General features: G+C 44.5%; 1 protein-coding gene across 9 annotated transcripts in view; it reads right to left on the bottom strand.

Moving 5' to 3' along the window:
* Positions 1-14,989, bottom strand: part of LOC110530912 (utrophin) — a 169,406-nt gene that overhangs the window by 58,171 nt on the left and 96,246 nt on the right. For all 9 annotated transcript variants that reach the window (XM_036985449.1, XM_036985443.1, XM_036985446.1 and 6 more), the window contains exons 9-13: positions 11,608-11,669; positions 9,089-9,163; positions 7,545-7,746; positions 7,349-7,434; positions 5,765-5,922 (exon numbers count right to left, since the gene is read on the bottom strand). In XM_036985449.1, coding sequence (XP_036841344.1) covers positions 5,765-5,922; positions 7,349-7,434; positions 7,545-7,746; positions 9,089-9,163; positions 11,608-11,669 — 583 coding nt within the window. The remainder of the gene's footprint in view (positions 1-5,764; positions 5,923-7,348; positions 7,435-7,544; positions 7,747-9,088; positions 9,164-11,607; positions 11,670-14,989) is intronic.

Here is a 14,989-nt window from a genome sequence, read left to right as displayed (position 1 = left end):
ATCGAACAAATCAAACATTTATTGTGGAACTGGGATTCCTGGGAGTGCATTCTGATGAAGATCATCAAAGGTAAGTGAATATTTACAATGCTATTTCTGACCAAAGTTTTTTTTAAATCTAACACAGCGGTTGAGAAGTGGATCTAAAATTCCATGCATAACAGTTGTATCTTTTATCAATGTTTATTATGAGTATTTCTGTAAATTGATTTGGCTCTCTGCAAAATCACCGGATGTTTTGGAACTACTGAACATAACACGCCAATGTAAACAGATTTTTGGATATAAATATGATATTTTTCGAACAAAACAAACATTGTGTAATATGAAGTACTTTGAGTGTCATCTGATGAAGATCATCAAAGGTTAGTGATTCATTTATCTCTATTTGTACTTTGTGACTCCTCTCTTTGGCTGGAAAAATGGCTGTGTTTTTCTGTGACTAGGTACTGACCTAACATAATCGTTTGGTGTGCTTTCATCGTAAAGCCTTTTTGAAATCGGACACTGTGGCTGGATTTACAGTTTATCTTTAAAAATTGTGTAAAATGCATGTATGTTTGTGGAATTTTAATTATGGGATTTATGTTGTTTTGAATTTGGCGCCCTGCAATTTCACTGGCTGTTGGCGAGGTGGGACGCTACCGTCCCACATATACCAGAGAGGTTAACCCTTGCAAGGCTATCGGCCCAGAAGGCATCACTAGCCGCGTCCTAAGATCATGACAAGACCAGCTGGCTGGTGTGTTTCTAGACATATTCTCTTTACTGTCCCTAGTAGAGGATCATATCACCTCCACCTTACCTGTCACCCTAGACCCACTTCGATTTGCTTACCAACACAATAAGTCCACTGACATTGCAATCGCCATAACAGTGCACACTACCCTATCCCATCTCGACAAGAGGAATACCTATGTATGTAAGAATGCTGTTCATTGACTATAGCTCAGCATTGAACACTAAAGTACCCTCCAAGTTCATCATTAAGCTTGAAAGCCTGGGTCTCAACCTTGCCCTGTGCAATTGGGTCATGGACTTCCTGACCGGCCGCCCCCAGGTGGTGAAGGTAGGAAACAACACTTCGCTGATCCTTAACACTGGGGCCCCACAAGGGTGCATGCTAGCCCCCTCCTGTACTCTCTGTTCACCCATGACTGCATGGCCATGCACGCCTCCACCTCAATCATCAAGTTTGCAGACGACACAACAGTAGCAGGCTTGATTACCAACAATGACAAGACAGCATACAGGGGGAGGTGAGGGCACTCAGAGTGTGGTGTCAGCAAAACAGACTCTCACTCAACGTCAACAAAACAAAGGAGATGATCGTGGAGTTCAGAAAAGCAGAGGGAGCACCCCATCTATCCACATCGACGGGGTAGCAGTGGAGAAGGTGAAAAGTTTTTAAGTTCCTCGCCATACACATCAGGGACAAACTGAAATGGTCTACCTACGCGGACATTGTGGTGAATAAGGTGCAACAGCGCCTCATGAGGTAGAAGAAATTTGGTTTCTCACCTAAAACCCTCACAAACCTTTACAGATGCACAATTGAGAGCATCCTGTCGGGCTCTCCAGAGGGTGGTGTGGTCTGCACAATGCATCAACGGGGGCAAACTTCCTGCCCTCCAGAACACCTACAGCACCCGATGTCACAGGAAGGCCAAAGACCCGAGCCACTGCCTGTTTCCCCCGCTACCATCCAGAAGGCAAGGTCAGTGCAGGTGCATCAAAGCTGGGACCGAGAGACTGAAAAAAAGCTTCTATCTCAAGGCCATCAGACTGTTAATCATCCATCACTAACACCGAGAGGCTGCTGCCTACATACAGACTTGAAATCATTGCCCATTTAATAAAGGTATCACTTTAATAATGCCACTTTAATAATGTTTACATATCTTGTATTACTCATCTCATTTGTGTACAATGTATTTTATACCATCTACTGCATATTGTCTATGCCGCTCTGTCATTGCTCAACCATATCTTTATATGTATATTTTATTATTCCATTCCTTTACTAAGATTTGTGGGTATTAGGTAGTTGTTTGGAATTGTTAGATTGCATGTTAGATATTGCTGCACTGTCGGAACTAGAACCACAAGCATTTCGCTACACTCGAAATAACATCTGCTAACCATGTATATGTGACCAATAAAATGTAATTTGATTTGAAATAAACATCACTTTCTTTTATAGTTTTTACTAGCACCATGCTGCAGTTGTTGCCAGCATAAACTAGCTAGCTGGGAGGGCTCTTCTGGATGACTGACTGAACCAAATCCATTCGTCTCCACTTGACTCTCAGCTGTGCAACATACGTCATCAATTTCGGCACCAGGTGTGTCCATACAGCGTCTCCCAAGAGGGAACTCTCGGGACTCGTGGAAGAAATTGTCCGCAGGTCACAAGATACTCACACACAATGTGAGAATCACCATGGTTTTGGTCAATGAGGGGAAAGTTCAAAACCTTTTCCTGTGTGTGTGATCTCTGTTTTTTTACAGTGACCTCTAGCTGAGTGCCTCTGTTGGGGCTAAATGTCAGATATATGTGATTCAGCTCTGAGATCACACACACATAGACAGAAAGACATGGAGAACAAGTTCTGGAGTTGCAAGGCATTGAGCCAGAAAGCAGACACTACCGACCCTTCCCTAAATTTTCCTCCCTGTTTTCTCGTTCTCTCGTCTGTTTCCCCCTCCCTCCCTCATCCCTGAGTCCCTCTTGTCATCCAAGGGGCAGAGTTACGGCACTTACTGATCAATTACCCGAAGGAAGTAGGGAGGGAGGAAGGATGGAGGGATGGCGAAAGAGGAAAATGGGAGGTCAAGGCCCGTAGAACAGGCCGTATTTATGGGCCCCCACCTCATTCATTACAGCCCCATTCAATCAAATGGAGTGGGTGACTGCACTGCGGCTCTTCGCTGACTGGCTGATACAGGGAGGTCACATGGACAGAGAGCGAGACAGAGAGAGAGAGAGGCTACTGGGCAGAGAGGCCAGAGCCATCAGTCACTCTCACCATGAACTTTAATGCATTATGAATTGTACCGTGAATATCACACCGTCTCGTTGTAATGGTGGTGGTGCGGATGATGGTGTGTGTGCGTGCATGTGAGTTCAAGTTTGTTTATTTGTCATATACAAAGGGAAAGGGCGATACCTAGACAGTTGTACAACTGAATGCATTCAACTGAAATGTGTCTTCCTCATTTAACCCAACCCTTCTGAAAGTATTTAGACCCCTTCCCTTTGTTATGTTACAGCCTTATTCTAAAATTCATTAAATTACGTTTTTTTCCCCCATCAATCTATTGTCACGCCCTGGTCTTAATATTTTGTGTTTTCTTTATTATTTTGGTCAGGCCAGGGTGTGACATGGGTTTATTATGTGGTGTGTTTTGTCTTGTTTTTTTTGTAGGTATTGGGATTGTGGTATAGTGGGGTTAGCTAGAAAAGTCTATGGTTGCTTGAAGTGGTTCTCAATCAGAGGCAGGTGTTTATCGTTGTCTCTGATTGGGAACCATATTTAGGCAGCCATATTCTTTGAGTGTTTCGTGGGTGATTGTTCCTGTCTCTGTGTTAGTTTGCACCAAATAAGGATGTTTAGGTTTTCACGTCACGTTTCTTGTTTTGTATTGTTCGTGTATCATCTTCATTAATTAAAGATGTATCAAAATAACCACGCTGCATTTTGGTCCGATCCCTGCTACACCTCCTCTTCAGAGGAAGAGGAGAAAGAAAACCGTAACATCTATACACAATATTCCATAATGACAAAGCAAAAACAGTTTTTTTTTAAACTTCTGCATATATTTTAAAAATAAAAACAGAAATACCTTATTTACATAAGTATTCAGACCCCTTTTCTATGAGACTCGAAATTGAGCTCAGGTGCATCCTGTTTCCATTGATCATCCGTGATGTTTTTACAACTTCATTGGAGTCCGTCTGTGGTAAATTAAATTGATTGGACATTATCTGTCAATGTAAGGTCCCACAGTTGACAGTGCATGTCAGAGCAAAAACCAAGCCATGAGGTCAAAGGAATTGTCTGTAGAGCTCCGAGACAGGATTGTGTCGAGGCATAGAACTGGGGAAGGGTATCAAAACATTTCTGCATGATTGAAAGTCCCCAAGAACACAGTGGCCTCCATCATTCATGAATGGAAGAAGTTTGAGACCACCAAGACTCTTCCAAGAGCTGTCCACCTGGCCAAACTGAGCAATCGGGGGAGAAGGGCCTTGGTCAGAGAGATCCAGAGTTCCTCTGTAGAGATGGGAGATCCTTCCAGAAGGACAAACATCTCTGCAGCACTCCACCAATCAGGCCTTTATGGTAGTGTGGCCAGAGGGAAGCCACTCCTCAGTAAAAGGAAATATGACAGCCCGCTTGGACTTTTCCAAAAGGCACCTAAAGGACTCTCAGACATTGAAAAACATGATTCTCTGGTCTGATTAAACCAAGATTGAACTTTTGGGCCTGAATGCCAAGCGTCTCTCCTGGAGGAAACCTGGCACCTCCCTATGGTGAAGCATGGTAGTGGCAGCATGATGCTGTGGGGATGTTTTTCAGCGGCAGGGAATGGAAGATTAGTCAGGGTTGAGGGAAAGATGATTGGAGCGAACTACAGAGAGAGCCTTGATGAAAACCTGCTCCAGAGCTCTCAGGACCTCAGACTGGGGCGAAGGTTCAACAGGACAACAATCCTAACCACACAGCCAAGGCAACACAGGATTGGCTTCAGGATAAGTCTCTGAATGTCCTTGAGTGGCCGAGCCCAGACTTGAACCCGATCAAACATCTCTGGAGAGACCTGAAAATAGCTGTGCAGCGACACTCCCCATTGAACCTGACAGAGCTTGAGAGGATCTGCAGAGAAGAATGGGAGAAACTCCCCAAGCTTGTAGCGTCATACCCAAGAATACTTGAGGCATGTAATCGCTGGCAAAGGTGTTTCAACAAAGTGCTGAGTAAAGGGTCTGACCATGTGTGCAAATGTGATATTTCAGTTTTTTTAATATATAGATTTGCAAAAATGTCTAAACTAGTTTTTGCTTTGTCATTATGTAGTATGATGAGGGGGAAAAAACAATTTAATCAAATTCAGAATAAGGCCATAACCTAACAAATTGTGAAAAAAGTCAAGGAAATGCTTATTGGCAGGCTCACCACTCAACAATGCAACAACAATAGGAAAGTAAATATGTGAATAAAAAAGTAATAACAATAAAAGCTTAATTAAGACAAATATAGTGTAAGGGGAAAGAGGACAAGGGTGTAATGGGGGGAGAGAATGGAAAGAAGTTATAGGTAGATAAGGAGTGAGAGGAGGGGGAGTGTTGAGGCGATAGGAGAACGTAAAGACATCTCCAGATCCGTAGCGGCTCCTGTTACACTGTATGACATTCCCAATGTCAGCCGCGCTCCATCACCCCCACTATTTTGCGAGCCCGAGCAGCGAAATCTGGGATATTTATTGCTTACTAATTTAATTCTGCCAAAGAGTTTATGACTGACGAAACATGAGTCCTGGGAAAAGAGAAAAATGAAAATGTGAACCCATGGGATGAAAAAGTCATTAAACAGGAGTGGTGGCCAGACATAAACACAGGGAAAGTGCTTGGGTTGCCGCAGTAAAACATTAGAGGACAGGCCAACCACGTGAACGTTTATATTTGTACTTTCATGAGCAATGTGTATGTGTTCTGAGTGCCTGTGCACATGCAGGTGTGTGGGTGTACGTATTTACATACGTGTTGGAAGCAGCTCCGGACACTGGGTTCGATGTTGCTCCCTCCGAAGGCGGCGACCTCTCCTAGTTGCCGTGGTATCTGGATAGCGTCATGGAGCAACAGACCCAGCTGTCTCTGGTCACACTTATCCCCTGACGATGCCACCTGACTGAACAGGTCTGGAAGAAAGAAAGAGTGTTTGAGTGATTGATTTAGGAGACTACACAAATACAGTTTCTCATCCAAGAGTCCACTGTCACTTTTTATCAGCGTGTTGTGTGAGTGTGTGTATTAATAGCTTCATGTGGGTAGTCATCACTAAGAGCTCCGGAAGGAGGAGGTACAGTAGAAGAGTCCTGGTGAGATGAGCAACACTGTCAGAATACAACCCAAAATAATCATCAGTCTTTCTCTCGCTCTCTCCCTCTTGTCTCCCCTCGCTCTCTTCCTTTCCCTTCCTCCCGCTGTCTCTATCACAGGAGAGCAATCAATTTCCCAACAACCCCTGCCCTGAGCGGAGAGGAAGGGGCATCTGCCCGTTGTTAAAAGGGATGACAGAGTTCTAGACGTACACACCCAACATTTTTTTCTTCTTGAAGAAAACAAAACCAAATTGAAAGCAAGAGCTCAGTTGATTCTTGTCAGAGCTCTGTCTGCCTTGTTACTCATAGATAGGACAAACAAGGAGAGAGAAAGAAAGAGAGAGACAGTGAGAGAGAGATGAGGGATGAAGGGAGAGAGAGATGAAGAGCGAGAGATGGAGAGAGAGTGAGAAGAGAAGAAAATACAGGGATGCAGTAGACAGCGAGAACGTTGGAGAGAGAGAAATACAGTAGAGACAAGAAAAAGGCGATAGAGAGTAGGATGGAGAGATGTGGCTCTTCTATCTATCTGTACTGCCTGGCCATGTATTTGATCTCTGTGTGAGACCCTGCCTTGATGTCAACTCTCATTATGTGGAATGGTAATGCCGCTTCTACCATACCGTGTGTGTATATCTGCATGTGCACAAACCAGTCTTGATGTCAGCTTGCATTAGGTTAAGTAATTATGGCTCTTCTTCGTTAGTGCACGGCCTGAGCCGAACATACTTATTCGTGAGCAGCCATGTGTTTGAGCTACATAAGCCTTCATAGCCACTACGTAGGACATCATTGTGAACGACCTCAAAATCACATGAGCCCCAGGCTTACTTAATATTTCCACTCTGAAGGACAAAACGAGGACACAAAAACGGGTGAACAACAGAGCACGCTCCCCCAGTGCACCGGCCATATCCCTAATCCCCCTGCAATAAAAAAAATTATACTAAACTAGTGGGAGGTCTCTCATCTAATTAGACGGGCCAGTCACTGGCGTCCTCTGCCACGGGTCCAGCCGCTCGTCACCCTGGGTAACTGAGCTGGGATTACAGCCTGGCAGAGGGCATTATGGGATACACTGGCACAGAGAACACTGCAATGCTCACCACAGGGCTGTTCTCAATTCACCTCAGTGCGTGTGTGTCAAAGTGAGTGATAAAGTTGACTTCACTTTGTGTGTGTTTGAGTGTTTCTGGGTGTGTCATGTGTGTGAAAGAGGTTTTGTGCGATGGTTGGTACTTACATTTGTATTTCTCCTCCAGATGGCCTTTGGAGAGCGAGAGCAATCCTATCTTCATGGAAAGGATACGAATCTTCCCACTGCGTCCACTACAGAGTGAGGGAACACGCATACACAAGAAGTAAAATAAAATAAATACAAATTCTACAAGGGGCATGTGCGTGTTTAATACATGAATATAATGTGTGTGTCGACGTACGTGTCATAGACATTTAGCAGCCAGTTGAGACACATGTCGACACACAGCGGAACATTGACGAGGTCCTTGTGCTGGTGCTCCAGCCCGTCATAGATGGATGTCAGACAGTTGATCACATCAGGCACTGTCAGCAGCTGGGCATTCTGGGTAAGCTTGTGTTGTTCAAAGGTGCTCTGGGCCACCTTCAGGTCCAACAGGTCCACTGGATGGAGGGATTTCCCAAAGTTGTTTACTAAGACCACTCAATTACAACTAAAGGGCATTAGAAAATGGTGAAGAACAGTGGAAACTGCCACTGCAAATTACAGATGGCTGGAATGTCACATCAAGGCCGTAGACAGGATATGAGGTGGCTGTAGACATTGGTGTGACACCAGGGTGGCAGGCCAACCAATTTATGTTACAGCTACTGCAGCCCACGGCTCAGAGTTAATCTAATTAGCCGTTTAAGGGGAATATTGGTGTCTGAGTGTGTGGGAGACACACACACAAATACACGTCTCACAGTGGGGGTCCATTGAGGAAAAACAAAACACCTGCTACTGGGAAGGGGTTTGATGAAAATATACCGACTCGTTCCCTCTCTCTCTCATCCCCTCTCTCTTACTCTCCTTCCCTTCTTTCCTCACTCACTGTACGTTTCAGAGCTCACATTAAGCCAGAGTAATAACTAATAAATACAGATCCTGTGTCTATGCTTCAGGCTTCGACTTGTAATCTAATGGGTGAAATTGAATCGGAACGCCTTTGATCCAAATCACTCAGTTGTACTAGGAGCTCTCATCTCATCATCACAAGCAAATAGAGGCAAAGTATTAGAATGCAATACGAGATGAACCCAAAGCGCCTGAATCATCTAAACTCTTTAACACACACACTGCTCCATGCATAGAACAACAAGACGCTGAACACACACCCACACTCTGTCACCTACTCTCAGCACGACAAGCACCTACCCATCCTCACCCACCCACAGCACGACAGAAAGCAGACAGCGAAATAAGGAAGTAAAGCCGTGAAGTTTGGGGTATTAATTGGAGCGCTCTTAATAACATAAACACCTGGGTAATTATGGTAGAGAGCATGGCTCAGTCCCATCAGCAAGGTACAGACAGTACCCAGAGGAACAGGTGATCATATCTCTGCACTGCCACACACCAACAGGGAACAACTAACACAATGATAGCTATAGCCAGCTGGTTATTGTAGAAGACAATATGATCCCTTCTAGAATGAAACAAACAAGGGCACAGGTGGATTCTCAGCTAAACAAAAAGATGCACACACAGGCACACACAAACTCAATCACATACCTACGCACACACCTGCAAAGTGGGATGGACATACTTCAAAATTAGCCCCTTCATTTCAGACTAGAGCCAAACGGTTTGGCAGTAGATCAGGTCATTAAGGCATCTGATGCCTTGCACCTGGACTATGATGTGAATACGTGAGGAGGGAGAAGATTCTGATGGCACAGGAATCTCTGCAGCCTGAGGACATTTAGCTGAGGTGTGTGTAAGTGTATAGAAAAGGACACTTACAGCATAGTGCTTTCTGTAGCCTGCGGATTTTCATGGCTGTTCTGTAAGCGGAAAATCTCACGTTGTTTAGGTCGGCTAAAAAAGAAAGATAGAAAGAGAGAAACCAGAGGGAGGAAATACATCATACAGAATGTATAATGGCGATTTGACACATGGGCATAAAATAACTGGAAAGGCGGGGAGACATGAAATAATTATGTCAAACTGAAAACCTGTTGAAAAAATGTGCTGTAGTGTAATTTATATGTGGTCACACAGGGATGGCTGGAAATTAATGGTAATTGGGTTAGTGAGTCCTCTCTTGGAGGAGTGGAGTCCTATTTGTTGAGTGTTGGCCCTAAGGAAATGTTCCCAGAGTTCCACAGCTTATTACTGATCCATCTGCTCATTAAAGAACAGTCACACTCGCCACCGCAATGGCATGACTACATGAATTTGGATGTTACAGTCAGTGTGAGTGGGAGAATGTGAGTGTGTGTGCATGTGTGTATGTGTGAGAGAGAGGGCGAGTGAGAGAGGGAGAAAGAAAAGGTGAGGAGAGAGAGAGAGAACTTTGGAGCTACACCATGGTGTAAAATGTGTGTGAGGTGAAAGTGATTTTTTGTTGATTATTTATATATTCATTTATTTCACCTTTATTTAACCAGGTAGGCCAGCTGAGAACAAGTTCTCATTTACAACTGCGACCTGGCCAAGATAAAGCAAAGCAGTGCGACAAAAACAACGACACGGAGTTACACATGGGATAAACAGACGTAGTCAATAACACAATAGAAAAATCTATGTACAGTGGGTGCAAATGTAGTAAGGTTAGGGAGGTAAGGCAATAAATAGGCCATGGGGGGGGGGGGGGGGGGGGGGAGGGGGGTCTATAACAAGCGGCAAAGTGAGAGACTTATTTCTGGAAAGGTGGATTTTTAAAAGTAGAAGCTTGAACTGTTTGGGCACAGACCTGAATAGTATGACAGAACTCTGCAGGATATCTCTGCAGCTTTGCAACTCCAACCTCTTTGGCAGTTCTATCTTGATGGAACATGTTGTAGTTGGGGATAGAAATCTCAGAATTGTTGGTGGCCTTCCTAAGCTAGGATTCAGACATGGCAAGGACATAAGGATTGGCGGAGCATGCTAAAGCAGTGAATAAAACAAACTTAGGGAGTAGGCTTCTGATGTTAACATGCATGAAACCAAGGCTTTTACGGTTACAGAAGTCAACAAATGAGAGCGCCTGGGGAATAGGTGTGATGCTGGGGGCTACAGGACCTGGACTAACCTCTACATCACCAGGGGAACAGAGGAGAAATAGGAAAGGGTACGGCTAAAGGTTATAAGAAGTGGTCGCCTAGTGCGTTGAGAACAGAGAATAAAAGGGGCAGATTTCTGGGCGTGGTAGAATAGATTCAGGGCATAATGTAGAGACAAGGGTATGGTAGGAAGTGAGTACAGTGATGGTAAACCTAGGCAATGAGTAACGATGAGAGAGGTTGCATCTCTGGGGACACCAGCTAAGCCAGGTGAGGTCTCCCCATGTGTGGGGTGTGTGACAAAATAGCTATCTAAGGCATGTTGAGCTGGTCTAGTGGGTCTACAGTGAAAGAAAACCTTAACTGACCGAAACAGCAGAAGACAAGGCATATTGACATTAGAGAGAGGCATGTGTAGCCGGGTGATCATATGGTCCAATAAACAGCAATTGGTGAGTCCGGGAGCTGTTCGGTAGTCGCTACTATGCTAGGCGAGCAGCAGGCACGGTGTTCAGAAAGCTAGCGGGCCGGGGCTAGCAGATGGGTCTTTGGTGACATCGCAACGGAAATACCTGTTGAAACCATATCGGACGATTACGACGGCAGACCAGTCGTGATGGTTCGGCGGGTCTCCGTGTCGACAATAAAGGGCCCAGGCTCTTTGGCAAAAGAGGTATTGTAGCCCACAAATTAGCGGGTATACCTCTTCGGCTAGCTGAGAGATGGGTCTAGCTCGAGGCTTGCTCAAGACTACCTGGTGCTTGCTTCGGGACAGAGGCGTTAGTCAGCGGTAGCCACTCTGTTGCAGCTAGCTTGCTGCGATGATCCGGTGTAATGGCCCAGATCTTGCGGCAGGAATCTGGTGATGTGGTGGAGAAAAGCTGTCCGATATTCTCTGGGTTGATATCGCGCTGTGCAGACTGGTAGGTATTGACCAAGCTAAAGCTGACTGGTGTCCAATCTAAAGGTGAAGACCTCTAGCCGTGGCTAACAGTGACTACTAGCTATTAGGTAGTTAGCTGGCTAGCTTCTGCTGGAGGTTCCAGGGATAACGTATAAAAATAGCAGATCCGTACCACATTGGGTGAGGCAGGTGGCAGGAAAGTATATTTAGATTGTAGGTTGATATATTAAGATTCAAATATTTCAGAAAAAAAATGAGACTGGACAAGACAAACCCACGTCCGACTGCTACGCTATCTTGGATTGGAAGTTTTTGAGTGGAGTAGAATCTGTGTGTGTGCATGCATTTCTGGTTGTGTATGTGTTCCATACCAAGCGATTGGTAGAGCTCTGTCATCTTTGGATGGTCCCAGCAGGTAGTCTGAGTCTGGTGGCTGGAAAACAACAGGGGATAACGATAAGGCTTTTGTCACACACACACACACACACACACACATAAATTGCTCTGTGCAATCACTGTCTAGACTGCCTTCTCTACCTGTTGTCTTATCGGCTTATAGATAGAGGCCCATGTACACAAATCAGAAACGCGGATTTGATTGTGATTACCAAAGCATACAAATGATCCAGGACGCCTTCAGAGTGATGCCCAAGGAGACACAGACAATCACACCCCTCTCACACACCCCTCTCATCTCCACATGCCCCCTCTCAATATGGTATGGTAAATCAACAAAAATAAACAACATTTGAACTAAAAACATAAATAAAAAAACAAATAAACAGATCTGATCAAGGAGAGAGAGTTGTGTTGAGTCTAGTACTCCAGACGACAACATTGATAAGCAGGAGTGGGGTTTGTGTCAGTCTGTCTGCTGCACTGCTTCATGTGATCAGAGAACTGATAAAAATTGGAGGTATTCCGCTTCGGAAAAAAATACCTGCCTGTACCCACACTGGTGTCAAGGGACTGTAATGATTTAACGTTTTAAAAAGGAGTCTAAAATTAGATGTCTATTCTGTTGTGAACGCCAGTGTCTCTGTGATTAGGTTGTTGTGGATGAGACTGTCTCCACAGAGAGAGAGAGACAGAGAGAGTTGGAAAGAGAGTGAGAGCGAGAGAGAGAGAGAAAGAGAGAGAGTGAGAAAAGACAGGGTAGCTAGTGAAGTGCTGACAGTAGAACACAGGGGAGACTGACTACAGAAGCCGTCAGCAGGTGTTCATCCCTATTCATCATGCTCTGAAATGGCTGACACTTTCACACCTTCCTCCACACACACACGTCTTGCATTGCAAATATCACTGGAGCACCGCTCAGAGTGCCTTTTTTTAGCTGTCCTACACTAGTCAGGGCCTGATTCAATCACGGTCGAGTGGATATTATTGTGTCCCAGTGAGAATTTGGACACCAAGCAGTCAGAAATGGACAGTTTGAACGTTTAGCCCCGGTTGTGGCATTAACATGTACACACACACATGCATGCACACGAGCACATGCACGCACACAGCAAAACTCGAACAGCTTGAGGGTTCAGCCGCAGTTGTGGAATAAACATGTACACACACATGCATGCACACAAGCATCTCTGGAGACACCCGAGATGAAACACGGGGAGTTGACTGATCTGGCAACCCGCCTGTGTCTTGCCACAATGTATTCAGACCAAAGCAGCGGAGTGACAAACACAGAACGAAGGACACTGTCTCAATCAACAAATGGACTACGCTAGCTGCCTACTACCTCCTCTGGATCTGGATTGGAAAATTCAGGACTGTCGTCATGGAATTAACCGACAAGAGTTGTCAGGTTCTAACTTTCCTCAATCATCCCTACCCTCTCCCTCTGCCATCCGTCTTCATTTATCCTCAGAAACTTCCAAGTTTAAGATTACCTGCAGGAACCTTAACAAGGACAAAGCTGTGACGTATGTACACATGTTAAAGCTTGAAGAATACAAGGATCACACAGATGTTCAGGTTCCAGAATGTGAAAGAGATGGTTTGGTACCAAGGACAGCGTTTTAGAATCGGTAGTCACTAGTTACCCCAGCAACAAAGTCATAATTATGGCTAAACCCCAACAATTTCTAAAATGCATCTTCATAAAATCTGATTTTAAACTTAACCCTCACCTTAACAACACTGATAACCTTATACCTAACCTTAAAATAATATTACATTCATTTTTATGATATAGCCAATTTTGACTTGGTGGTAACTAGTGACAATTCAAGAATCTCTCGGATTTGAAGAACAACACAGAGATGCATCTTCCTAAATAAGCAGTTAAGGTTGGCTGTTCTGAAGCTACTGCCTGAATGGACCAAAGGGGCTTGGAAGTGCCATATAGAATGCAACATTCATTATCAAACTCGGTTAGAGATTTAGTCTTTTCCATGTGTGCGCCAATGTTTCCGAGTCAATTATATTCTACTTGTAATGCCTATTGGAATGTAATTGTTGTGTAATATCTGGTGCCAACATGGAAGATATAACAGATTTGGGTAATGAGCTCAGAGATCAGCACCACAGGTGTTGATGTGTTGAAGGTACCGAACTGTCTCATCGGTGCCAAACAAGACCTGCAACCAGAGGAGAAGATGGCAGATGTTTTATGTGCCCACAGCCAATTATGTTATTTTGCTTGCTTATTTGCGGTGTTTCTAACTTATTCTTTTACTTATTTTGTACATAATGTTGCCGCTACCGTCTATTATGACCGAAAATAACTTCTAGTCATCAGGACTGTGATTACTCACCACGGACTAGCCGAATCCTCTTTTTCCTTTCACGACTCTGATGAGCCCGAAGCGAAGGATACGCTGCCTTCGGATACGGCTGCCTTCTGAGGCGGAGAAAGAGGGGCCGAAGGTCCGACTGCCTTCTGAGAATTCGCAGGTAATCGAATAAACCCCCACTCCCCTCCATTCTGCTAGCGAAAGTGCAATCTTTGGACAATAAAATAGATGAGTTTCGCGGAAGATTAAACTACCAACGGGACATTAAAAACTGTAACATCTTATGCTTCACGGAGTCATGGCTGAACGACGACGACATCAACATACAGCTGGCTGGTTATACGATGTACCGGCAGGATAGAACAGCGGCTTCTGGTAAGCCAAGGGGCAGCAGTCTATGTATTTTTGTAAACAACAGCTGGTGCACGATATCTACGGAAGTACCGAACATTTTACTTGAATACCCAAGTCCAAGTCCAGAACAGAGGCTGGGAAATAGAGCCATGACTACATGGAACTCTCTGCAACCCTAGGTAACACAAACTAGCAATACAACCATATTAATGAACGCAATACGGGACTGTGAAGAGAGACAGACATTTGTTTGTATTTCATTTTTGCATTGCAGTATGTGTTACACGTGGTTGTGATACGACTGTGATATGTGGTTGTCTCACTTGGCTATCTTGAGATGAATGTACTGGCTGTGGGTCGCTCTGGATGGGAGCATCTGCTAAATTGTAATGTAAATGTAGTGCTATGTATATTGTGTATTTTATTTGTTGTGTTTTGATTCCTGTTTGGACCCCAGGATGAGTAGCCGCTGCCTATTATTACTGAATCTGAATCTGTCCTCAGCAGGTAGTGAATGAGTGAGTGATATAGATGGCAGCACATTTCCCCCGAAAACATCCTTAAATGACATATCTGTGTGAAGAGTGAACATCATTACAACCGGCCTCTGGGATGGAGTACTACCTAAAACCTAGGAAACTCTACATTTATGTAACCAAAC

This window comes from Oncorhynchus mykiss, chromosome 8 (genome assembly GCF_013265735.2).
Source record: "Oncorhynchus mykiss isolate Arlee chromosome 8, USDA_OmykA_1.1, whole genome shotgun sequence".
Lineage (NCBI taxonomy): Eukaryota > Metazoa > Chordata > Actinopteri > Salmoniformes > Salmonidae > Oncorhynchus > Oncorhynchus mykiss.
This window is presented reverse-complemented; position numbering and strand designations above follow the sequence as displayed.